Raw genomic sequence first — 27,559 nt, 5'->3', positions numbered from 1 at the left:
CAGTCACGCACTTAATAATGCACAGACACCCACCACAACATTACTGTAAAGTAAATGTTTAAACAAGCACAATCCTAGATACACATTCCATGTAGAGCGGCCACACATCGTAACATATGAACATGAGCAGACAAAGGTCACGTACAAAACAGGTTGTAGTGGCCATACACACTAGCCAACACACTGAAGGGGAAACAAATATCAGCTGTAAACAACAATAAGAGGCACTTGCCACACCAGGTACTCATTTAACGTACACCATTGTCTACAGACATTCTCTTGTTAGACAGTCGCCTACAGACACAATAGAAGCCCATACACATCATCACCACACACAGGAACAATAACAAAACAAACCGTACAATTTATATTCCACATATCAAACTGCTGAAAAAAATATCAAATGACCACATTTATAGTACGCATAGCAACATCTCCCGTACAGCAAATGTTTGGTAGGACCCTCGAGAAAAATAGTTTTGGAGACTCAGCAAAACTTTCTGAATAAAGCATAAAAATAGCCAACCCATTATAATACGCACACTCCACCCACATTCATCAGCTGCTGACACACGAACACAGACACCGGCGCACATGATAAATACACACATGCAACATCGCTGTACATATGTAGACACATCCTCGAGCATACATGTCACATACAGACACGCGTTTGCACACTCACACACCCGTCACCAATTACGGGCACGTGCTTGAGTACACACAACACACAGACATCCCCCGTACAGCCTTAACAGACTGTTATGGGGGCAAGTGCTGTTAGCGGCACGGCACACAACGGGGTGGGTGGCCAACACCACGCCCGGCCGTCTTTGTTTCCCTCGTGGCGATGTTTACACACACCGCACCTGGTAGGTACTCATTTGAGGCTGAGTCGACCTAGTGGGTTGGGGGAGTCCCAGGACCGGTTCAAATCTTCACCGGTGTTGGTGGCCGTGAAGCGAAAATGGAACTCGCGCCCACCGCTGCACCACCGCTCATCACGCACACACGCACGCTCATCACATACATAGAGACATAGGCATGTGCCCACACATCACATACATACAGACATAGGCATGGACACACACACCCCACATGCTCATTACATACATACAGACATAGGCATGGACACACACACCACACATACATACAGACATAGGCATGTGCCCACACACACCACACACACACACATCACATACATACAGACATAGGCATGTGCCCACACACACCACACATACATACAGACATAGGCATGTGCCCACACACACCACACACACACACATCACATACATATAGACATAGGCATGAGCCCACACACACCACACTTACATACAGACATAGGCATGTGCCCACACACACCACACACACACCACACATACATACAGACATAGGCATGTGCCCACACACACCACACACACACACATCACATACATATAGACATAGGCATGAGCCCACACACACCACACATACATACAGACATAGGCATGTGCCCACACACACCACACACACACATCACATACATACAGACATAGGCATGTGCCCACACACACCACACACACACATCACATAAAGACATAGGCATGTGCCCAAACACCCCACACACACACCACATACATACATAGGCATGAGCCCACACACACCACACACACATCACATACATACAGACATAGGCATGAGCCCACACACACCACACATCACATACATACAGACAGGCATGTGCCGACACACACCACACACACACATCACATACATACAGACATAGGCATGTGCCCACACACACCACACACACATCAACAACAACAACCGCCATTCGCCACTAAGTGGCGGTGACGTCACCACGACGCTTGTGCCAGGCTATGTGCACCCTGAGGCCACGTGAAGTGTCGAACGCCCGCTGGCAGGAGGTCACGGGGCAGACCCAGGTGCCACGGGTCGACTGACTGAGATGACTGGCTGATGCACCACCTGTGCCCCCTACTGTGCCAACCTGCTGTGCTTTAGCCACCCGGCGCTCCGCTCGCTGTTGTGAGCGTCGCTCCTCCGCCCTCCGTTGTTGTTGGAGGGCGACTGCCTCCAACTGCCCAGTAGCATCCTTCACGAGCCTCCTCCACAGAGGCCGATCTTGACACCGCTGGTACCAGTCATCGGCAAGTCCACTCAGCTCCACGTCCTCCTGTACCACATCACTCCATCTCTTCTCTAGCCCGTGCCGCGCCCGCTTAGCCCCCTCAATCCGGCCAAACAAAAGCTGTTTCGGCATGCGGTGGCTGGGCATGCGGGCTACATGACCCAGCCATCGCAGCCTTGCCTGCCGGAGGAGCTCACCGATGGGACCCTGCCCAGATCTTTCAAGGATTTGTGAGCTCCTCACACAATCCAGTCTGGTTAAACCCAGGATGGATCGTAGGCAGGCCAGCCTAAATGTTTCTAACCGGCGAAGATGTTCCATTCGGGGGGTCCACGTTTCGCAAGCATAGAGAAGGGAGGGAATGACCGTGGCCGAGAAGACCTGAAGCTTAGTGCGGAGCGACAGACCAGGTAGCTTCCACACAGCGTTACGCAACCGATGAAAAGATATTGCCGCTCGACTGATTCGGAGTGAGACCTCTGCTGTTAAACTGGAGCCAGTCATAAGCACACTGCCCAGGTATGGGAAACTCTCCACTCTCTCCACAACTGCCCCATCACCGATTGGGAGTTGTGGTGGTGGAGTGTCCGATGGTACAAAATACCCAGGCAGGTGCTTAGTTTTGGTGGGGCTGATGGTAAGGCCCCACCTCTTAGTGGCATGCTCCAGTCTCAGCAGCAGCGTCTCCAACTCCTCCTCTGACTGAGCAGCTATTACCAAGTCATCAGCATACATAACGTGGTTGAGCAATAGGGAGCCATCCCTTGACCGCACCCGGGCATCGATTAGCCTCCCATTATATCTGTACCATATGGAGATTCCCCCGGTACAGCTATTGAAGGCTTCACGAACTACGTGGTCAAAATAGATGTTAAATAATGTGGGAGCCAAAGGACATCCCTGTCGCACCCCAAGGTGTACAGGGAATGGCTCTGACTCCCGGCCACGTAGTTTTACCCGGGCCCGCTCACCATCATGAAGGTCCTTAATGATCGTGAGCAGAGGGTCAGGTACTCCAAAAGCACGAAGAACGACCCAGAGCCCAGGCCTACTGATGGTATCATAGGCCTTGACCAGGTCAATAAAGCAGAGATGTAGGTCTTGTTGGAATTCCCTACACCTCTGCTGTAGCAGACGGACAGAAAATATGGCATCTGTGCAGGACCGCCCTTTCCTGAAACCGCATTGGGGCTCCGCAAGCCTCTCCTCAGCGTGCCTGGCAAGGCGATGCTGAATAATCCTTGCCAGGACCTTTCCCGGCACACTGAGGAGTGAGATGCCCCTGTAGTTGTTACAGTCTGTGCGGTCCCCCTTCTTAAAAAGGGGGACCACCAGGGCATCCTTCCAATCCTGCGGAACCCGTCCAGTGGTCCAGACTGTTGTTATGATGTCATATAGGGCAGTCTGTGCACAAACGCCACCCTCCCTCAGCATTTCGCTTGGGAGATCATCTCTGCCCGCTGCCTTTCCTGGTCTCAGACTCCGGATCGCCTTCAATACTTCCTCAGCAGATGGCACCTCAGCCAGCCACTCACAGGGGGTGACTTCATCCAATATTTGAGGCACCGCAGCCTCAGCAGGGTCATCCTCACTTTGTGCCGCGATGTTTTCCTGGCTGAGGGATTTTCCCTCCCCCAGGACCTCACAGAAATGCTCAGCAAATCTGCGAACCTGTTCCTGGGGGTCAGAAATTGGATCACCGTTTTTTCCCCTAATGATGGTAATAGGTGTGGCGCTGCAGGTTACTTTTTTGATGGAGTTAAATAGAGATTTGTGATCACGGGTCACTGAGGCAGACTCCATCTCCTCAGCAACCCGCGACCACCACCCATCCTTGCAGCGCCTCACGGCTCTCCGAACCTCCGAGCGAAGGCTGCGGTAAGCCTCCTCATTCTCTGACGTGGGATTCTGTAGCCGATGACAGTGGGCCTGTCGCTTTTTCTCAACCATCGTGAACAACTCCTCTGTCATCCAGGGTGTCTGGGGAGGTCTGGACCGCGTACCCAAAGCAGCCATTGCAGCTGCATGAGTCACAGTCCTAAACCTCGCCCATTTACCCTCGACATCAGGAGGAGTCGGGGACGATGCCAATCCCAGCCGCAAGCGATGATGAAATTCTCGCTTGCAACTTTCATCAGATAACTGAGACCAGGCCACTTTAGGTTGGAATGGGGTCCTGGGTGTACACCCACCACCGGAGTGGAAGAATGGCAGGCGCATCTTACAGATGACTAGTCGATGGTCAGAGGGCAGATCAGCTCCACGGTAGGTCCTGGTGTCAAGGACATGGGCTCGCATTCGCTGGTCCGTCACTATGTAGTCCAGCAGATGTTCTTGCTTGGACCCGGCATGCATCCATGATGTTGTGTGGATGCGCCGATGCCGGAACAGCGTGTTGGTAATTACAAGCCCATGGGCTGCACAAAAATCTAGCAGCCTCCTACCATTGTTATTGAGCTGATCTGGCCCATGCCCTCCAATCACTCCAGACCAGGTGCCAGTATCATGACCAACTCGGGCATTGAAGTCACCCAACATGATGACTCTATCCCGAGGGGCCACTTTAGCCAGCACCTGTGACAGGAGGTCATAGAAGGCATCTGACTCATCGGCTTTGCCTGCATCCCTCCACGGATGTTCATCTTCGGTGGGGGCATAAGTAACCACGACCACCATTCCTCGCCTCCGGTTGATGGGAAGGCGAGCCCAAAGTAGCCTGGGGCTTACAGCTTCCCACACCTCACCGCCACGCTCCCACGCCCCCTTCATTCTTTTGTTCAAAAGAAGACCCACACCCTGTTGTTTGGCAGTCTGCTGCCCCGAGTAGAGGACTGTCCACCCCTCATGGTGGCAGGAGCCAGAGCCGGTCCACCGGACCTCCTGAATGCCGCATAGATCCAGGCGGTACCGGTCCAGCTCCCGACAGAGGAGTGGCAGCCTCTCCTCTGCAGTGAGCGTTCGAACATTCCACGTGGCCAACCGTAGTGGCTTTTCGTTGTTTCTGGAGTAGCCCCGAGGGTAGGTATTCAATCTCCTGGCTCCGCCAATTGGGGTTTGGCCAGGAGACGTCATAGACGCCTGGCCCCCCGGGGCCTCCGGCACAAGCTTAGTTGTTACATATTTCATTCGTAGTTTCGTGGTAATTAATTGAAGGTGGAGGGGTTACCAGCCCCTCGCACCCGTCCAGAGCCCCCGTTTAGCCCCTGTGGTGGACACATATGCCATGAGGGGAGGAGCCAATCAAAATTGGATCTCCCCCCACAGCGCTGTCCACGACAGAGTTGCCCGTCCGGCACCGCGAGGAGGTAGGGGGTTGTTTTGCCGGACACACACACATCACATACATACAGACAGACATGTGCCCACACACACCACACACACACATCACATACATACAGACATAGGCATGAGCCCACACACACCACACACACATCACATGCATACAGACATAGGCATGAACACACACACCACACACACATCACATACATACAGACATAGGCATGAACATACACACCACACACACATCACATACATACAGACATAGGTATGTGCCCACACACACACCACACACACATCACATACATACAGACATAGGTATGTGCCCACACACACCACACACACATCACATACATACAGACATAGGCATGAGCCCACACACACATCACATACATACAGTCATAGGTATGTGCCCACACACACCACACATCTCCGACACATTCTTCTTTACAGCAGCTTCGCGTGCTCCGCTAATGCCGTGCACAGGAAGGAAGGGGGGGACAGTCTGAAATACATCGCTGTGTGAACCCGCCCTTCATATACACACACACGTTGTACGTACACACACACACGTATACACACACACGTTGTGCGTACATACACGTTGTACACACAGATACGTACGTGCACACACGCGTTGTACACACACACACGTACGTACACACACACGTACGTACACACACACGTACGTACACACACACGTACGTACACACACACGTACGTACACACACACGTACGTACACACACACGTACGTACACACACACGTACGTACATACACACGTTGTACGTATACACACGTTGTACGTATACACACGTTGTACGTATACACACGTTGTACGTATACACACGTTGTACACACAGACACGTACGTATACACACACACGTTGTACGTATACACACACGTTGTACGCACACACGTACGTATACACACACGTTGTACGTATATACACACATCTCTCTCTCTGCCTTCCCCTAGACAACATTGTGCTCACACAGCAGCAGCAGCGAGCAGTCTCCCTCCCCTCTTTGCCAGATCCATCCCCCCCAGCAGGACGAGGCGAGTCTTCAAGGAAGGAGGGAGGCAGACGGACGGGATCCCACACGGACGTTTAAACAGGGGTAAGTGTCTTTAATCAGGCTCCACCACCACAACACGTGTGTGTTCTAACATGTGTTATATATGTGTGTGTCTCTCGCTGTGAGATCTTGTCGGTGGTTGGTACGTCTTAACTGTTTTGTTGACGAGTGTACTTTGTCTTCATAGTGGGCTCCTGCCTGGGTTGCATGTCTCTCTCTCTGTGTATACCCGGTGCGCTGTCAACTCGCTCATCAGAATGGTTAGTGTGTATTAGTGAATCTTTTGCTTACGTTGCCGAGTGTGTCCGCAACTCATCTTTGTCTCATCTTTGTCCACGCAACTACAGTCGCTTCTCGCCGTCCGTGTGTCCTCTTCGTCATGTGTTGTTGTTGTTATAACATACATGTCGGGCACACGTGTGTTAGTTCGTGGTGGTGGTCGTCGTCTTCATGTCCAGTGAGCTTGTGTGTTTGTTTAAATGCTACCGAACATAATATGCCTGGTTGTATTCGTCTGTAGACACTGCCATGCGCTGTCTTCACGTCTTAATGTGTTACTTGTATTTATCGGCGTTTGCGCATCTGTACTCTTTACGTATGAAAGTACGTTGTGTATACTACATAGCTGGCAAACCCCTTATCAGTACGCTACTTTATTACAGAGCAATTAAGACCTTATTGGTCAACCCCCCCCCCGTGCCCTTCTTATATAAATCTCAACGTTCATCCTACAAAGTTGCATCACAAGGGAGAAACACAAACAAATAGACACAACACACAATGTTGGGTTGACAGCGATGTTACTATGATGAAGATTATATTGTATTTGTTTAATTTTTCGATTGAAAGTTTTCGTGACTGCAGGGATTCATCTTCTTGGTCACGTAGAATGGAAATAAAATAATAAAAATAAAACATAATAAAATAAGATTCTCACGACGTTTCGGCCACAACACAAGTAGCCTTCTTCAGGTGAAGGAACAAAACTGTCGGGAAGACAGCGTTCCAATGAACACTGCTAAGCTTGGCAGCGTCTTTTAAGCTGGGTGGGAGGAGCAGAGCGCCTTGACAAAGGAGTTTACATATCAACAGAAGAATTTAGCATTGAAGTAGCCATGTTAATGTGTTGGATTAGCAGGGTGTTAAAGTCAGAAATTAGCATGTAACTGGGAGATTAGCATGATGTTAGTGTGAGGGATTAGAATGTAACTGGTCACGGAAGTAGCTGTGTTAAAGTCAGAGTTTACATATCAACAGAGGCATTTAGTATATTGACGCTAAAGAACTGCGACTACCCAAATATCATACAATAAGCTGATGTGAAAGAACTAAGTATAAACTATATCAATATAATAAATGTATCTTCTGGGTTCTTTCGGTAAAGTCACATAGAATGGAGATAGAATAATAAAAATAATAACAGAATGAAATTCTCACGACGTTTCGGCCACAACACAAGTAGCCTTCCTCAGGTGAAGAAACAGGACTGTCTGGAAGACAGCGCTTGAGTGAACACTTATAAGCATGGACAGCGTCTTTTAAGCTGTGTGGGAGGAACAGCGCCTTGACAAAGGAGTTAACATATAAATTAGCATGTAACTGGGGGATTAGCATGATGTTGGTGTGAGGGATTAGCACCACGGAGAGCGACGAGCTTTGTTCAGATGGACGAGTCCATCTATGTACGGAACGGAGGAGGGAGGAGAGGAGTTTACATATCAACAGTAAATTAGCATGTAACTGGGGGGTTAGCATGATGTTAGTATGAGGGATTAACACCACGGAGAGCGACGAGCTTTGTTCAGACGGACGAGTCCATCTACGTTCGGAACGGAGGAGGGGGGGGGGGAGGAAACGGCCACGGTGCGCTGCTCTGTACTTGTAATATTACACTATGTATTATTCTATTAACCCTACTGTATACCACACTGATGTATATTCACTTTACAATTACGGTACTGTATATTGCCTTATGAATTATGTTAAACATTACACTCTTATACTGTTTATTATTATTATTATACAAAATGCTATAAGCTATACTATTGACCGTCGTGTGAAAGGTACTAAGAGGCAGTGCCAGCGAATGGACTGCGGTCTGAAAGTCACCGTAAACTACAATCAATCAAGAACCGAAATGGTTTATAACGTCTTTCCAATGGTTACTAAGCCGGAATCCATCTTCTCGGTTGAAATTGTCTCTGTGTTTGTATATGTGGATGGCCTTATGAACGAATCTCTCATGGTAGCCGGATGGCTTGCAGAGAACCTCCGTCTTGGAGAAGTCAATGTCATGTGAGCCCACTGAATTATAACAGTGATCTGCCACGGCTGAGGTGTTCGTCCTACCGTGTTTCAAGTCTGCTTTATGTTCACGGATGCGGTCCGAGATATGTCGTTTGGTTCTCCAATGTAGCTGCTACTACAGAGGCAACTTAGTTTGTAGACGCCCTGGTACTGTATGTCTGGAACCACATATTTTACAGACGGAACCAGATCACGGATTTTATGTACTGTGTTGAATCGGACCTGGATCTTGTGTTTATTCAGGATTTTGGAGATCTTTTTTGTGACCCCCGCAATGTAGAGTAAGGTGATGGTTTTGAATGGCTCCTCATGGTTGGAGTGATGGCTTTGTGGATTGTGTAGTCGGAGTAACCATTAGCCTTGAGAGCTTGGTGTACGTGCTTGAGTTCACTGGCAATGCGTTCCTGGTCGGAAATGCATTGGGCTCTATGGTATAGAGTCTTGATGAGGGAATTTTTCTGGGATGGATGGTGGTGGGAATCTGGTTTTAAGTAGCATCCGTATGAGTAGCTTTCCTGTAGACAGAGTGGATCATTGAACCATCAGGTCTCCTTTTAATTAGGACATACAAATACGGAGACAATTTCAACTGAGAAGAGGATTCTGGCTTAGTAACCATTGGAAAGACGTTATAAACCATTTCGGTTCTTATTCATATTCTTAGCTCTTTCGGTAAAGTCAGGTTGAAGGGAAACAATAAAATAATAAAATACATATAAAACAATAAAAATTCTCACAACGTTTCGACCATAACACAAACGGTCGTCATCAGGTGTGAAAAAAAACCAACGGCAAGAAACATTTGAAAGAAGTGTCGATTTGCATTATTTTTTTTTAAACGGTGTATTTATTTATAAAAAAAACGTCAGCGCCACGCGCAGCGATTTGGCAGCTTATTTAGAAGGACTAGTCATCTATGTTCTGAAAAGAGGAGGGGGGAGACGAAAAAATTAATGTATGCTGTCTGAAAGCCACCATAAGCGTGAACAATCAATTAAGACCTGAAATGGTTTATCAAATCCTTCCAATGATTGCTAAGCCAGAATCCATCTTCTCGGTTGAAATTGTCTCTGTGCTTGTATATGTGGATAGCCTCATGAACGAATCTCTCATGGTAGCCAGATGGCTTACAAATAACCTCTGTCTTGGAAAAGTCAATGTCATGTGAGCCTACTGAATTATAACATTTCTGTTCTTGATTGTATTTTACGGTGACTTTCAGACCACAGTCCATTCGCTGGCACTGCCTCTTAATACCTTTCACACGATGGTCAATGGTATGGTTTATAGCATGTTTGTATAATAAATAGTATAACAGTGTAATGTTTAACATAATTCATAAGGCAATATACAGTACCGTAATTGTATAGTGAATATACAGCAGTGTGGTATACAGTAGGGTTGGTAGAATAATACATAGTGTAATATTACAAGTCTAATATTTTATAGTCTAAAGTATAGGGTAGTGTATAGTAACGCATTGTATAATTCAAGGGTGGGCTTTGTCTATGGCAGTGTATATTACGGTGTATAGTCGTGTAATGTAGAAAGAAGTTTAGTTGGAGACATATCAATATGATGCATAATGTTATAGCTTACATTGGGCTGTGTATACGATATTATACAATGTAGTTTAGATTGGAAGGTATAACATTGTAATGTATAGTAGTCTAGTTTATAGCATAGTTGTAACGCAACACAGGACAGAGCAGCGCATCGTGGCTGTTTCTCTCTCTCCCCCCTCCTCCGTTCCGAACATAGATGGACTCGTCCGTCTGAACAAAGCTCGTCGCTTTCCGTGGTGCTAACGTTAAAAAGAAAAAAAAAAACCGCCACTTTTTTCGACATGAAATTGCTCAGCTGATTGGAGAGTATATTGAGTTTATTGATAACATTGATGTAGTTTATATTTTAGTTTTTGATCAGTTTACTATATGGTATTCATTATATAGTGTAGTGTATACCCAGTTACTTTATGTTACTAGCTCAACTTATTAAAGAATATATTGAGTACATTTATTATGTTGATGTAGTTTATACTTAGTTCTTTCACATCGGCTTATTGTATGATATTTGGGTAGTTGCAGTTCTTTAGCGTCAATATACTAAATGCCTCTGTTGATATGTAAACTCTGACTTTAACATAGATACTTCCGTGACATGCTAATCCCTCACACGAACATCATGCTAATTTCCCAGTTACATGCTAATTTCTGACTTTAACACCCTGCTAATCCAACACATTAACACAGCTACTTCAATGCTAAATTCTTCTGTTGATATGTAAACTCCTTCGTCAAGGCGCTCTGCTCCTCCCACCCAGCTTAAAAGACGCTGCCAAGCTTAGCAGTGTTCATTGAAGCGCTGTCGTCCCGACAGTTCTGTTCCTTCACCTGAAGAAGGCTACTTGTGTTGTGGCCGAAACGTCGTGAGAATTTTATTTTATTATGTTTTATTTTCATTATTTTATTTCCATTCTACGTGACTTTACCGAAAGAACCAAGAAGTTGTATTTGTTTACCCCACGAAACCAAGTTAGCACGCCGACACGCACAAAAAAATACCCCTTATCACTTGCCACGTGTAGTGTGCATGTCATGTTGTTGTTGTGTCTGCAGTGTGTGTGTGTCATGTTGTGTTTCCAGAGTGTGTGTGTGTGTGTGTCATGTTGTTGGTGTGTCTCTAGTGTGTGTGTCATGTTGTTGTTGTGTCTGCATTGTGTGTGTGTCATGTTGTTGTTGTTGTGTCTTCAGTGTGTGTGTGTGTCATGTTGTTGTCTGCAGTGTGTGTGTGTCATGTTGTTGTTGTGTCTCCAGTGTGTGGGTCATGTTGTTGTTGTGTCTCAAGTGTGTGTGTGTCATGTTGTTGTGTCTTCTGTGTGTGTGTGTCATGTTGTTGTGTTTCCAGTGTGTGTGTGTCATGTTGTTGTTGTGTCTCCAGTGTGTGTGTGTCATGTTGTTGTTGTGTCTCAAGTGTGTGTGTGTCATGTTGTTGTTGTCTCAAGTGTGTGTGTGTCATGTTGTTGTTGTGTCTTCTGTGTGTGTGTCATGTTGTTGTTGTGTCTTCAGTGTGTGTGTGTCATGTTGGTGTGTCTCCTGTGTGTGTGTCATGTTTTTGTGTCTCCAGTGTGGGTGTCATGTTGTTGTGTCTTCAGTCTGTGTGTGTCATGTCGTTGTGTGTCATGTTGTGTCTTCAGTGTGTGTGTCATGTTGTTGTTGTTGTGTCTCCAGTGTGTGTGTGTCATGTTGTTGTGTGTCCAGTGTGTGTGTGTCATGTTGTTGTTGTGTCTCCAGTGTGTGTGTGTCATGTTGTTGTGTGTCCAGTGTGTGTGTGTCATGTTGTTGTTCGTGTGTCTATAGGCTCATGTGTGGCTCACCCCTCAACACATAACGTGTCAACCCACACGGTACCGCTTCAATTACGGGCAACACAAAGTGTGTGTGTGTCTATCTGTTTGTGTTTCTCCCTTGCGATGAGACATTGCAGGATCAACGTTGAGATCTATAAGGTGACCAATAAGGTGTCAATTGGTCTGTAATAAAGTACTGACGAGGGGTTGACATCTATGCCTCACCTTCCCCCATATACTGCATGTCTAGTTCGTACAACATCCTGCATCGACTAGTTTACTGTATGTACCCCGTACTATATACGTTGTCATTCGCAGTGTCAGAGTTGTGTGTATGTGTTGTGTTTATGTTTTAGTGGGGAGCGGTGGTGCAATGGTTAGCGCTACGCTGCGCTACGAACCCGGCGACCCGAATTCGATTCCCGCTCACGGCCAACAACCAATGACGATTATCTGAACCGGGCCTCCTCTAGGTCGACTCAGCCTCAAATGAGTACCTGGTGTGCGATGTGTAAACATCGTCACTAGGGAGACAAAGGCCGCCGGGCGTGGTGTTGGCCCTCCCACCCCCTCGTGTGCCACAGTGCCGGTAGCCTTCATAGGTGGTGCTGCTACTCGCTAACAGCACTTGCCCCCTACAGTCTGTCAGGCTACACGGGGGGATCTTTTGTTGTGTGTATACACACACTCGCGCAACCAGACATCCCGATCTGCGTGCCCTTGTGCAAGTTGGCGTGTTTCAATCACGTCTGAACGAGATGATTTAGGATGTTAATTAGACGTGACTTGCGGTACAAGCGAGTAAAGTGGCTCTGGCTATATTCTTGGTTCTTTCGGTAAAGTCACGTAGAAGGGAAACAATAAAATAATAAAAATATAAAACAATAAAATTATCCGACGTTTCGACTGCAACACAAGCAATCATCATCAGGTGTGAAAACCACAGCAAGAAAATTTGAAAAAAGTGGCGGTTTTTTTTTAACGTTAGCACCACGGACAGCGATTTGACAGTTTGTTCAGATGGACGAGTCCATCTATGTTCGGAAAAGAGGAGGGGGGAGACGAAAATAATGGAAGCGGTCTGAAAGCCACCGTAAGCGTGAACAATCAATTAAGACCCGAAATGGTTTATCAAACCCTTCCAATGATTGCTAACCCAGAATCCATCTTCTCGGTTCAAATTGTCTCTGTGTTTGTATATGTGGATAGCCTCATGAACGAATCTCTCATGGTAGCCAGATGGCTTGCAGAGAACCTCTGTCTGGGAGAAGTCAATGTCATGTGAGCCTACTGAATTATAACAGTGATCTGCCACGGCCGAGGTGTTGGTCCTACCGTGTTTTAAGTCTGCTTTAAATCAAAATTTGGCTCTGGCTAGTTTTTATTTGTGTGTGTGTGTGCGCGTTAGCTTTGTGTTTTTTGTTAGCGGCACCTTCCCATTCTCTCGCACGCAATTTGTGGGTCCCTTTGCTTCCCGTGCACCGCAATTAACGGGCACCGCAAATTCGTGTGCAAGGCTTGGGTTCAACAACAAAAACAAACGAAAACAAACCCGTGGCTATTGCCAAGCGGATCGCCTTTTTGTGACAATATCCGTGGACAAGCTGGGTGCTTGTCCACGGTGCTGTGTGCCTGGTGCGATGGAGACATTTCAAGGGACGGACGAAGTTGCAAATGCGTGGTGGTTTTTTTGGTCCGGTATTCGTTTACAATACAGGGTGCTTAAAAAAATGTTAACACTTTATTTTCAACAATACCACGAGAAATGTTGTGCCTCCTGGGCTCGCGGAGACCACCTTGGAGACGATTCCAGGCGTGCGTTGACAATGATGGCGAAATAAAAGTTGAGACTCTTTGGCTTTTTGAAGCTATTAACATGACATTTGGCATCGTGCTACAGTGTATCATCCGTTATTTTGCCATTGAAAACGAGAGTCCCATATAAGTGCTAAAACAATTTGTTTAAGCACCCTGTATAACCACTCTGTGGCATGTGTCATGTAAGGGCCATGTTGTGGGTCAGGCAGCAAAGGACATTGCACAAAATAATCATTGTACTGTGCTTCTATGCGTCCTCTTGGTGCCCCCCCCCCTCATACCACCTTCACCAAGCCACACTTGACCAACGTGGTGAAGTATGGTCAAATAACTCCCACCATCCAGCAGTGGATTGCAAAAAAGGGTTGTGCATGTCATGTACACGCCAAAAGCACAGGACTCTGTGTAGCGCACGCAACATTCTGTAGGGTATTGCTTACACAGGGTAGAATATGCCACATTGGTCCGTTATCTATAGTTAAATACAGGACTATATATTTGTATATACAAATAGTGCACATAAAGGTTTAAAGGTGGATTGATATCACTCCAGAGAGTAAATGTATTGAGTGTGTTTCTGCCATACGTGGCTTTTCAGCAGAAAGCTACTGTGTTTGTGCGTTACTTACACACACCAGTCAACGTTGCTCAATTCTCTACGTTTGTAATGCTAATGATCGTACAGGCACATGTTCAGCATTAAGGCAATGGAGCACAGTTTTGTGACATTATAAACAGTATCTTTATCAGTCTTGCCGTTAGTCATTTGTCAGGAACAACGTGCCACATAGAGGCTTATTTTGGAACACATTTAAATTCAATGAATTTTGCAAAAGCTACAACTATGCATAGCGTAAGCACGTGGTATTCCTGTATGCGGTTTTGTGTGGATATCCATATATAAATGTGAATCAACATGATACGAAATCACGTGTAGTTTCTTGGCCCTCTGGGCTAAGGAATAACATTGATCAATATTCGCTCACCAGCAATGGCTCAGTAAATGTCCCTGGTGAATAATACATACAGTATTGTAGTCCTATGCTTTTGTATTGCAAAGGATTACAGCAATTGGGATGTCCATTTGTTCATCTTGTTTGCCATGCATTGGCCATGTGATGGACTTTAGAGTTGTGAATCTGCAAATTCAATCCCTCACCCTGTCCAATCAGACTGTAGGGTAGTTGCAATACAACCACAGTATATGTGTATAATGTGTGTGCTGTATACTGTGGTATATATTACGATTGTCTCCATCAACCCGCACTGTCCAGCATGGTGAAGTATGGTAAACTAACCACCATGACCCACCCGCAAGGAGAGGGGAGGCCCTCATCCAGCAGTGGATTCACAAATGGGCTGTAAATGCACAGTATATGCACTTGCAGCCAATAAAGACACAACAGGTGTTCGTCTAACGAGGCGAGGTCTGACGTTACACAGAGAATAATTCTACACGATTGGAATATAAGAAGAGTTCACTCATCAGCGCAGCACATATGGTGCTTTTTAAAATGACTCTAGGTTCGGTATTTAAAGTCCCACATGGGAAATGTGCCTATGTATATATAATTTATTCTTGACAAAGTGTATATCTTAATGTGTGTACATTCAATTGTGCATTTTCAAAAACTACTACTGTTATTGCATGTATAATGGATGATTCACATCTCACCTGCTTTGTCAATGCAGTGTATTAGTGTTGTGCATGTAGCATCTCAAAGCTTCTGCATTTGTTGCAACAGGTTCTGTTTCTTGCAAGTGTAATGTACATGTCGCCGAACAAACTTTACTGGTAGCACAATTATTATTATGTGTGTGTAATTCATGTGCCACAATTAACGGTTATGCATGTGTAATCGTATATTTATTCGAGTTATTTTGCATGTGCAATGCAGAGTTTAGCCTGTAGTGTACTATAGTACATGCATTGTTTTTATTTTGCTTTGCAATCCACATGCCGCATATTATAGGATTCCCATGCAATGCATTACAACATAGTTGTTGTTGTGTGTGTAAAACCCATGTCACATGTTGTTGGATTTCCACACATTGCATTGTTATTTTTCACGGGTAACGCACATGCCACATCCTATATGATTTCTATGGGGTGCATAATGTTTATTATGCAAACGTATTTTCCATGTCACATCTTACAGGATTTCCATACAGTGCGTTATTGTTATCTTGTGCGTTCAGTGCATGCAACACCTTGTAATATTTCCACGCAGTGCATTACACAGTATCGTCATTTGGCTACAGTGAGGGAAAAAAGTATTTGATCCCCTGCTGATTTTGTACGTTTGGCCACTGACAAAGAAATGATCAGTCTATATTTTTAATGGTAGGTTTATTTGAACAGTGAGAGACAGAATAACAACGAGAAAATCCAGAAAAACGCAGGTCAAAAATGTTATAAATTGATTTGCATTTTAATGAGGGAAATAAGTATTTGACCCCTCTGCAAAACATGACTTAGTACTTGGTGGCAAAACCCTTGTTGGCAATCACAGAGGTTAGACGTTTCTTGTAGTTGGCCACCAGGTTTGCACACATCTCAGGAGGGATTTTGTCCCACTCCTCTTAAGCAGATCTTCTCCAAGTCATTAAGGTTTCGAGGCTGACGTTTGGTAACTCGAACCTTCAGCTCCCTCCACAGATTTTCTATGGGGTTAAGGTCTGGAGACTGGCTAGGCCACTCCAGGACCTTAATGTGCTTCTTCTTGAGCTACTCCTTTGTTGCCTTGGCCGTGTGTTTTGGGTCATTGTGGGGATGGTGTTCTTGGGGTCATAGGCAGCATTCCTCCTCCTCCAAACACGGCGAGTTGAGTTGATGCCAAAGAGCTCCATTTTGGTCTCATCTGACCACAACACTTTCACCCAGTTGTCCTCTGAATCATTCAGATGTTCATTGGCAAATTTCAGACGGGCATGTATATGCGCTTTCTTGAGCAGGGGGACCTTGCTGGCGCTGTAGGATTTCAGTCCTTCACGGCGTAGTGTGTTACCAATTGTTTTCTTGGTGACTATGGTCCCAGCTGCCTTGAGATCATTGACAAGATCCTCTTGTGTAGTTCTGGGCTGATTCCTCACCGTTTTCATGATCATTGCAACTCCACGAGGTGAGATCTTGCATGGAGCCCCAGGCAGAGGGAGATTGACAGTTCTTTTGTGTTTCTTCCATTTGCGAATACTCGCACCAACTGTTGTCACCTTCTCACCAAGCTGCTTGGCAATGGTCTTGTAGCCCATTCCAGCCTTGTGTAGGTCTACAATGTTGTCTCTGACATCCATGGAGAGCTCTTTGGTCTTGGCCATGGTGGAGAGTTTGGAATCTAATTGATTGATTGCTTCTTTGGACAGGTGTCTTTTATACAGGTAACAAGCTGAGATTAGGAGCACTCCCTTTAAGAGTGTGCTCCTAATTTCAGCTCGTTACCTGTATAAAAGTCACCTGGGAGCCAGAAATCTTTCTGATTGAGAGGGGGTCAAATACTTATTTCCCTCATTAAAATACAAATCAATTTATAACATTTTTGAAATGCGTTTTTCTGGATTTTTGTTGTTGTCATTCTGTCTCTCACTGTTCAAATAAACCTACCATGAAAATGATAGACTGATCATTTCTTTGTCAGTGGGCAAACGTACAAAATCAGCAGCGAATCAAATACTTGTTTCCCTCACTGTACGCGTGTTACGCGTGACATTCCTCGTCGGGCTCTTGGGCTCAGGTCCAGGGGCCGAGCCAGGGGGGGGTGACAGGGGTGTCACCCCGGCCTGAAATCCTGCTCAGGTCCACTCTCCAGCTGCTTGGGAGGACATGGCCAGGTCGCCATGGTTTCTGGTGGCTGCTGTGAGCTCCCTCCGTGAACAAAATACCATACAAGGGCGTGATTGATTTTTTTTCTTCCCAATAAGCACATGCAACACATGGCCTAATGCACAAACATAGGTGCATGTGTACATGCTCGTACGATTGCATATTCGCCTATATGCCGTGTGAGATACATTACAGATGCTGCAAGCCTGTTTGCATACAATCCACACTTGCTTTGTTAATAATTACAGTGTCTGGTATTTATGTAAGTAAATGAATACACAGATGGGTGCAAACGCAGGTACACATTAATTGCATGAGTGTAATTTAGGCAGTGCATAAGCAGTGCTCATATTTTTAATTAACAGTAATGTAGGGAGGTAGTGGTGGTGCAGAAGTTTGCGCTATAAACCCGGTGTTCCTGAGTTTGATTCCTGGCTATGGCTGATATCAATGACGTGTGATATCTGAATTGGGATTGTGTCCCCACTTAACGATTCTGAACTCACCAGTGTGAAGTATGACTAACCAACCTCAAATCTGATATGGCATGGGAAAGCCTTCATCCAGCAGTGGATTAAAAAAGGACTGTAGACAACTCTTGTAATGCAATGTATGCGACCAATGTTACTTCAATTATATTGAAGTGCTTTCATTGTATTAATGCCATATGTGTCAGATGCATAACTAAATATGCGCACATCATCATCATGAAAGCCTGTCAATGCTGATGCTATCTGCCCAGTCCCGCGTTGCCACAATCCCATGTTCCGCTTCGCACATAAGCAGCTATCATCCCCTTGGGCTGCCATTCAGTCACCAGTCTCGTCTATCAATCGTCATCCCTTCGAGCGCTGTTGTATCCAGCCCACGTGCACATCATATTGACTGTTGGAGAATGTGCACTTTGGCAGTACACCACACTATTTAAGCTTTTGTTAACCAGGTAAAACCCACTGACCTCTTTAGTTCTCTTGCAGAAGCGACCTGGCCACAAATGGTAGCTCAACGAAGTGGCTTATCACGTGAAAATTTAGAGCAGCGAAATATTCTAAGCGCATGTTTCTAAATGCGGTGTTGGGGGGGGGGGGGGAGGAACCAGAGGACCCGGAGAAAAATCTACGCGACCACGGAAAGAACATGCAAACTCCAAATTATACAGGCCTCAGGGTTGGGATCTAACCCACGAACTTTTGCGAGGGAGTTAACATTTCGCCACCGTGGTGTCCATCAACACTTCCAGTTCGGTGTTGTGTCCAGCCCAAGTGCACATTCTTAAACCGTCAATATGATGACTAATTGGCACCTCTTCTTTGGTTCTTTCGGTAAAGTCACGTAGAATGAGAATAAAATAATAAATTGATAAAATAAAATAACAGAATAAAATTCTCACGACGTTTCGGCCACAACACAAGCGCTGTCCTCCAGACAGTCTCGTCCCTTCACCTGATGAAGGCCGCTTGTGTTGTGGCCAAAACGTCGTGAGAATTTTATTGTTATTTTATTTGATCAATTTATTATTTTATTCTCATTCTACGTGACTTTACCGAAAGAACCAAAGAAGATGAATCCTTGCAGTCACGAAAGCTTTCAATCGAAATTTAATTGGCACCTGTTCCTCTTTCTCTGTGCATGCTTTTCTTTGCAATTTAAGACTTCCATTTTCTTAATTAATGACAATGTCTCTGATCAATATGTGGTAGCAGGTATTCTATGATATATCGATAGGTGTTACGGATTAAAATTCTTTTCTTCAGAAACCTTGGTATGTTGAGTACACATCAAATTTAGTTTTCAAAAATACTGTAACCTGCTCTCATTTGCCTCTAATTGCAAAAAAAATTATAGTGTCTTTCCAAAACATTTATCTCTTTGAATTATTTTATTCGCTCATGTTTACATTTGGCCTGACTAATTTCCTACACAGTAGTACATTTATATTCGTTCTCACAATGACGTCGTCACCAAATCTGACGTGGTTAATACAGTACTAGTTGTTTTGGGTTTACTCTCCAACACGCGGGTGTGCTGAAGTTGTGTACATGCAAAGTGGGTTTTTTCATGATCAAGTCTAGATTCCAAAAGCGCGCGAACATGCTCTCGCTCACCTCTTCATTTCGTAATTTTCATCCAGTTTTGTCTGCAATAATTTATCTTTCTGTACATATTCCGTTATGATGTACAACAGTTTCCTTCCCCATGAATATCTCCGTTATTCAGCACACATATTGTACGTGTCTTTTATTTACTAATATTTAACTTGGGCCTAACTTTAAAGCCTTCTTTGTAAAGTTTTTTAATAATTTCCTTTAAATTCCATTTGCTCTTTGTCGTGAATGTCGTGTGAAAATTTCTCCAATCCAATTTAATACCGCTGTGAATAACTTTGGCAAAACAAATATTGAAAAACTATTTACAAGGAGCAACAGCTACAGAGACTAAGCAAATTAACAAAATACCAATCGGAATGCAAGTTGGGCATGGAGACACTTGTACACTGACATGAAATGAATTCATAAAATACAAATCAAATGGGGGTCAGGCAGCAAGCTATGCACTCGCCAAGGCTATTAACAGCGACATAAAAAATACATTTCCCGTAAATAGGATTGGAAAAATGAGGACATAAACATGAAGATAGTAAATTTAACACGTCGGCTTTCGCGACCAATATTAATAATAATGTTTTTTTTTGGGTTATATCGCTTAAATGTAAATGTGTCATAAACGCACCTCCACCAACTGACACAGCCAGTTAGTAAGGTTTGTCACATTAACAAAACGTGACAATTAGCTATTCTTAAACACATCGGTGTGATGGCGAGAAAACCCACAACATTTACAATTTAAAATGACACTTTTATATTTAACGATACATTTATACTTACGCGATATAACCCAAAAACATTTATTATGAATAATATTGGTCGCGAAAGCGTACGTGTTAAATGGATTGTTCATACCATGAGATCATGAGGGGTAGTGACAATGAGGTTATCCTTATAAATGGTTTTGATAATTATTACGTATATATTTTAGACGGTCTATGTATCAGACGTGATTAAGAATGTACACATATACTCCATGTACTGTGCAATGTGTGTATACTTACACATTTTAACAAATAATCTGTAACGGTTATATGTGAAGAATATATGTTCATGTGAATTTGTTGCTTACTTTGTTTTTCTGGAAAATGTTTTAACCTTGGTCAAAACGTGCGTGTGTGTGTACATTATTATTAGCGTACATGTTATACTGTGCGTCCACTTCCCGTCATTGTGTATAAATATTTCCCATTCATTACTTCTTTATTCTACGCATATTTTAGGCCATTCGTTAAATAGTCGGTTATTTGCAGAAGCAGTCTGCATTGATTATGTTTAGGACAACACATGGCCCTAAGGAGAAATGGGGTTAGATGGCAGCTTGTTTGTCCTTTCTCACTAGAACCAATACAATACTCAGATCCACAGCGTGCCCAAGTCTCTTGTGGATACTTCATTACAAAACATTTACACAGACATGGGTAGAGAGCTGCCGTCTCATCATGGATGCCTGTTGCTCTGTAGCCTCTACAACGCTGTTCCACAATTTATTTTATTGCACTTTTTGCACCTGTACCATTCTGCAAGTTCACTGGGGGTCATATGAATCATGCCGCAAGGCGGGTTGGTATTTGGATGGGGCAGCGACCCTTTATCCTGGGAACTGAAGGTTAATTCTGAGGCACGGCTTCAATTCTGTGTCCTTTATTTAACCAAGTGAAAGCCCATTAACACTTACAGTTATTCATTTTCAAGCATCACCCAGCCATTTGTAATAATTTCGGGAATTTTCTACGATTTCACTGTATTGTTTTTTTTCTACAATTACATTCGATTCAAAACGTGGGATTTGGGACCGAATCAAAGTGTTCAATGCTTGCGAATGATGGTGTAACAGGCAGCGGGTGAGCTATTGAGTGTGCAGGCGGTCCAACTGCACTGGGCCGGAGAGGCACAGATGGCAGGCTAGGAAGAAGGGTCAAACATTAGATAGGGGTCCCCGTTTTGTTCCTTGCACCAGGGCCTTTGCCAACCACCTCTGTGCCACTGAGGTCTTTAATGTGCGCTTTACAGCCAACAGCATGTTTTAGCATTTCTTTATAAAAAATCGCCAGGCAGCTGTTTGAAATTGACTTGCCGGCAAGCGTAACGACAGCTAGCCCATCCAGCCTTCGATAGCGATGTCACAAACACTGATGCAACTCTGTCCTGATGAGGAATCGCAGGGAGCGGGGGGGACGAGAGACGTGATGACATTCGCTGCTCAATAGAAATCTGTGCCTCGGCTCTGCAGTGATGAATAGAAATCCGCGACATGAATCGATTGGCCTCGGCATGAACACCAACACTGCAATCGATTAGTAGATCCAGCGTGTTGGCGTATTGTCAAATGTAAAATCTGCAACTTTATAATTAGCTGTTTTTTTAATGAAATATTCAGCTGTAATTGACTTGACTGCCCATTAGGAGTCTTTGATGTTCATTGATTGCTCAGCGTTCATCTGTGTCTTACGTGCAATGTCCTTTAGATATCTGCAGTGGATGTGTTGGTCAGTAGGCTGCACAAGGACAGGACATGAATGTACAGTAATTGGACATGTCATGTCATTTTATTTCAACTTGAGTGGGTCAGCTACTTCCTTCATGTCAATAAACTTTTCCAACCGCATTCAACTATGTTGGTTGGTTGGAATATTACTTTGTGTTAAAAATAGAACATGTGCAAGCACCATATGCGTTTGTCTTTCATTATATACGCAAAACAAAGTAAAACTGCTGTTCAAATTATCTAAGCAAATACATGAATAACTTTATTACACTACTAGATCAAGCATTAGATGAGTATGAATTGAGGCAGCATACTTGTAACCATAAAAGGTGTATAATGATTGAAGGCATTGTACCATATTTGCCAACTTCTTCAACGTTACACTACTTTACAAGTTACCACATGCACAATACAATTTAGTATTTAAAAATTCTAAACCTGTATTGAAAGCAATTGAAGTCGGCATCCGCCAATGTTCTATTTGACGTCGAGCAGATTAACAAGAGGCGTGTCACGACTCCCGTTGCCTATCCCTACGTTCAGGACTGGCACTTGTAAGAGCACACACGTTATTTTACATACACTCCTCTCGGTTCAGTATTTGGCTGAAATGCATAACCTTCAATTGAAAACACCCATAGCATTTGGTACTAACACTGGCCTTCAAAACAAATATATATTTAGTTGATTATTTGTTTTGGCCAAGGCTAATTGCGCACGAATAGAGCCCAGAGAGATCTATAATTTTAGTTAGAGACTCCACTTTACACCGTGGGGCATTTTCATTGTATTAAAGCAAATCCTTGTTGTTTTATTGAAATGGTAATGTACCCAGAACAAATCTTCCCACAATGCAATGTGCCAGCAAGAAAACAAACATCATTCTCTTCAGACCCCATGGTGTGAAATTCAGCTTCCAACTCCTATTATCTACTCGATCGCTCTGCCCTCTTTATTTATGTGCTATGAAGAAATGCCCTTGCCCAAAAACTTCGCCTAATTGTGTTGAGTTGTTGTTCTTGCCAATTGTGCTCGTGCAGCACTGCCACCATGGTATCACCAAATACTTTGACCTTTAATCGGATCGATTGACGTGCGGATATGCGCAGTTGGCCCATTTATATCAGCTCTCCCTGCGGCGGTGGCTCTCTGTGCTCTTTTCTTTAAGTATGTGATGCAGATGAAAAAAAGAGCGGTGATTAACAGAAGCCAGGGAGATGCTCCTTGTCCCTCCGCTGCTGCATGGGCATGCAACACACCGTGTGGTTTTTAATGCCAGCGATTTTTGGCGTTTTCTCCACACTGTATGGGCTCAGACAAATTCGGGCACATTTGCCAAAGCACGATTGGATTGCAAATGACCATCCTACCGCAATGGCGGTGCTGATTTATACAATCTTTAGTGCTCAATTGATTTTTTTTGCCTGGGGTTGTTAATTTACTGTGTTGATGAATGATGCCTTTAGTATAAGATTATTAGTACAAGGCTGTGGATTTTCCCCAACACCATCTTAATCACTGCTTTTTGCCTGTAAGCTGCAGACTTCTTGCCTCTCTCTCTCTCTCAACTGACGGCAACAAAGATTCACTTCGCATCACAATTTTATTTAAGAATCAATTATAAAATGTTCCCTCTCAATATTGTGGTCAATGTAGCGATCACCAGTGACTGCAGGGGCACGTGAACCAATCTATGATACACAGCACAGGGTATGACGTAGGAGGATATGAGAATAAGTCGGTTTTGTGAACCTTTATGGAAATTACTTCTACTATGTAACATATATGATCTGCACTGGCTAGTTAATTATTTAAGGCTACAGTGAGGGAAAAATTATTTGATCCCCTGCTGATTTTGTACGTTTGCCCACTGACAAAGAAATGATCAGTCTATAATTTTAATGGTACGTTTATTTGAACAGTGAGAGACAGAATAACAACAACAAAAATCCAGAAAAACGCATGTCAAAAATGTTATAAATTGATTTGCATTTTAATCAGGGAAATAAGTAGCAAAACATGACTTAGTACTTGGTGCCAAACCTTTGTTGGCAATCACAGAGGTCAGACGTTTCTTGTAGCTGGCCACCAGGTTTGCACACATCTCAGAAGGGATTTTGTCCCACTCCTCTTTGCAGATCTTCTCCAAGTCATTAAGGTTTCGAGGCTGACGTTTGGCAACTCGAACCTTCAGCTCCCTCCACAGATTTTCTATGGGATTAAGGTCTGGAAACTGGCTAGGCCACTCCAGGACCTTAATGTGCTTCTTCTTGAGCCACTCCTTTGTTGCCTTGGCCGTGTGTTTTGGGTCATTGTCATGCTGAAATACCCATCCACGACCCATTTGCGTTGGTTACATTTTCTGTTGTGATAGGGAATGTCTGTGCACAGCAATAGAGAAAACCGGTCACACAAGAGCAAGAGAGGCATGGCGCAATAGAGATCAAAACAGGGATAACGTGGAAGTGTTTGCAGATAAGCACTCGCGCAACTGTTCTGGTATCTTATCTCTCTTACTGCCTAAGATGTGTCATGAATGGTACATATAACTGCTGGGTCTGTCTCAATCAGAGCAATTACTTTATTGGGAGTCACTTTATGTTCATAATTTGACATTGTGAATTTACTCAATGCACTTTTATCTCATGGTACTGTCAAGAGGCAGTTAAATCCAACGATAATAACGATGGTGAATTATCCAATAATTTAACAATTAATAGTGACTTTGCTGAGACCGTCAAACTCATTGCACTGCACATGGCTTCACTTGGGGTCTGGCTTAGTGCCTTCAGTAGGCATGGATGTCAAAACCCTGAGCCAAAAGGTACGTCGTATTTTTTTGTTCTAAATTTCTTTAGAACTGCTTTTTGTGTTTAGTTTGTTGTCCTTCCACTTGACCTCCGATTCGGACGGTTGGTACATACGTTAATGTTATCGATTCAGGGTCCCGATTCAGCTGAATAATCATACATTTTTGTCTTGTTTTTCTCATATTGTTCACATTAGTGATTTTTCCTTTCTCTTTTGTAAAAATGTTTCTTACTCCATAAGCCTAAATTGGCTGTCACACACACACTATTTGATGTATTGTGAGTACAAAGAATCGATTTATATTTACGATTCGATGTATCAATGTATGCCTTTGAGTAAAGCTTCCATATTTCTGTGAGATTCAACTGGGACACTTTGGTGAGCTGCCAGGCCCCATTCCATGAGCCCCACAGAATTTTCAAAAGCCACTCCCAATGAACTATTATGCCCGGCAAACATAGCGAGTGAGTAACCTCACTCCTTTAAATGTCAGCCCTGCCTATTCTACTTCAACTCCACTCACTACTCGCCCCCCCACCCCCCCCCCCCAACTCTTGCCCATAACAAGTCAAGCATGAGGCCAGAACGTTTTAAACTGGGGCAAAAAAAAAAACCCCACATTTTCACCAAAAGCTTCATGGTACGACACGGTGACAGTACTTGTGAAACCAGGACTGTTTGAACACGTGGTAGCTTCATCTACAAACCGCCTACCCTTGTTCCGGAAATGTGACCTCCCTGCCCTTTCTTTGCTTCCGTGGGGGTGCAGGGAGCGAGGAGATGGCGCACACTGTGGGACCCGTGCCGGGAGTGCCAGGGGTGCCGGGAGCCCAGCAATGCGTCACCAAGGTGGAGATGTCAGTGTCGTGCACCAACCTCCTGGACAAAGACATCACCTCCAAGTCGGATCCGCTCTGCGTGCTTTACATGGAGTGTGGCCCAGGAAACTGGATGGAGGTACTTGCTTCGGTCATGGCGCTGTTTCAGAATTACATTTGTACCGCACCTTTGTTAATCCTACCGCGGGGTGAAGACCTTCCAGCGCCATGTCAGTCACGGGGGCTGTTTGTCCTTCGCGCTGGTCAGGATGGGATGGTGGAGGGAGGAACACAGGACCTGTAGAGACATCCTGCACTGCTGAGGTTAGCCGTGGTCAGAGATAAAACCCCGCTTGCCGGGTTCGAAGTAAGATGGTGATTTTATATGCACAGATAGCATTTTGTGTGGGTGTATGGATACATCTGTACCTAACACGAAATCCTTGATCTTGCACGCAAATGGTAAGTACATGCGTGGCTTCGAAACGTATATTAATGTGCATTTTAAGTACTTTTCAATAGCCACAGTAAAAAAAAACAACATGAAAGTCAATCCTTGTTACGTGAGGATAATGGTATACATTATCTGATGCTCTTAAAACACATGTCCATGTTAATGCCACCATTATTCTAAACAGCTTACACATCTCACTTGCACACATTAATGTATTCGGGTTAGTGTTTTCTTCCCTGAAATCAATTGCTAAGAAGATTAATGTTAAGTCCTTGCGATCAGCTCGGTGTCCGCAAATGACAGAGCCAGTCCATAAATGGTTGAGTTGGGCATCATTCTTTGCCATTTCCATTGCGATGAGGTCATAATGAAACTTACGTGCAGTTATTTACAGTTCTGCAATGTGTTTTAGGCTACTGTGTGTTATGTGACATAATGTCTGATGTTTCGTACCACGTGCTGCATACCACAGCAGATGTGAAACATGCAAGCATGCAAACGAATTCACATATTGATTCGGCTTTACTTATTTAACAATAATAACAATAATTTATACCCCCTCACGCAGCGCGATAACCACTGTGCCGCCACTCCCAAGCCTGTTTCCTTCAAATGCTTGCGGAGAGAACTTGCAAGTCACAACCCGTGATTTCTTCCTTGAAATCCCCGGCGGGAAGTTGACTCAGCTCCTCGTTCCTCTGGGGATAAGAAATCAACTACAGTACCGCGTTGGCTACTTTGTGGAAAACTTGCAACGCTGTACTCTACAGTGTCGCAAGTTCAAATGCGAGTCGGTAGTCCACGCAGCCTCTCACCACTTCAGGGGTCAATGGAATGAGTGCCGCTTTGGTGGAGGTCAAGAAGCGGTCGTGCTCTGCCACGTGAATGTGGACGACCGGCTCGCTTGAGCATGGAGACGCTAATTTAGATTTTTTTTGTACACTTAGAGCCGTTTCGTTAATCCGCTGCTGGGTGAGGCTATGCCTACACCGTGCAGTTTCCTCGGGATATATGACCATACTTCCCCACGTTGGTCAGTATCGTTTGGAAAGGCTGGGAGCATAGTTGTAGTAGAGGCACACAGTCACAAGAGTGGATGTTGCT

At 44.5% G+C, this 27,559-nt stretch overlaps 1 protein-coding gene and 1 long non-coding RNA gene across 5 annotated transcripts in view; one reads left to right on the top strand and one right to left on the bottom strand.

The window, feature by feature from the left end:
* Positions 1 to 5,823: 5,823 nt before the first annotated feature.
* Positions 5,824 to 27,559, top strand: part of LOC116945903 (copine-3-like) — a 44,367-nt gene continuing 22,631 nt past the window's right edge. Inside the window, exons 1-3 of one of the 4 annotated variants that reach the window (XM_032960570.2) lie at positions 5,824 to 5,961; positions 6,442 to 6,527; positions 25,953 to 26,140. In XM_032960570.2, the coding sequence (XP_032816461.1) occupies positions 25,964 to 26,140 (177 nt within the window). In that variant the 5' untranslated portion in view covers positions 5,824 to 5,961; positions 6,442 to 6,527; positions 25,953 to 25,963. The other 3 variants (XM_032960571.2, XM_076069667.1, XM_032960572.2) reach the window with 3 other exon arrangements.
* LOC142929135 (uncharacterized) lies at positions 24,269 to 26,014 on the bottom strand. Its single transcript, XR_012945305.1, has 2 exons — positions 25,898 to 26,014; positions 24,269 to 24,753 (listed from the first exon to the last, which is right to left on the bottom strand). It is a non-coding gene; the product is annotated as an uncharacterized LOC142929135 (long non-coding RNA).

The sequence above is a fragment of the Petromyzon marinus genome, chromosome 25 (assembly GCF_048934315.1).
Source record: "Petromyzon marinus isolate PM22_M1 ecotype Great Lakes invasive population chromosome 25, UKy_Petmar_22M1.pri1.0, whole genome shotgun sequence".
Lineage (NCBI taxonomy): Eukaryota > Metazoa > Chordata > Hyperoartia > Petromyzontiformes > Petromyzontidae > Petromyzon > Petromyzon marinus.
Note: the sequence above shows the minus strand (reverse complement) of the source record. Positions and strands in the feature narration are given on the sequence as shown.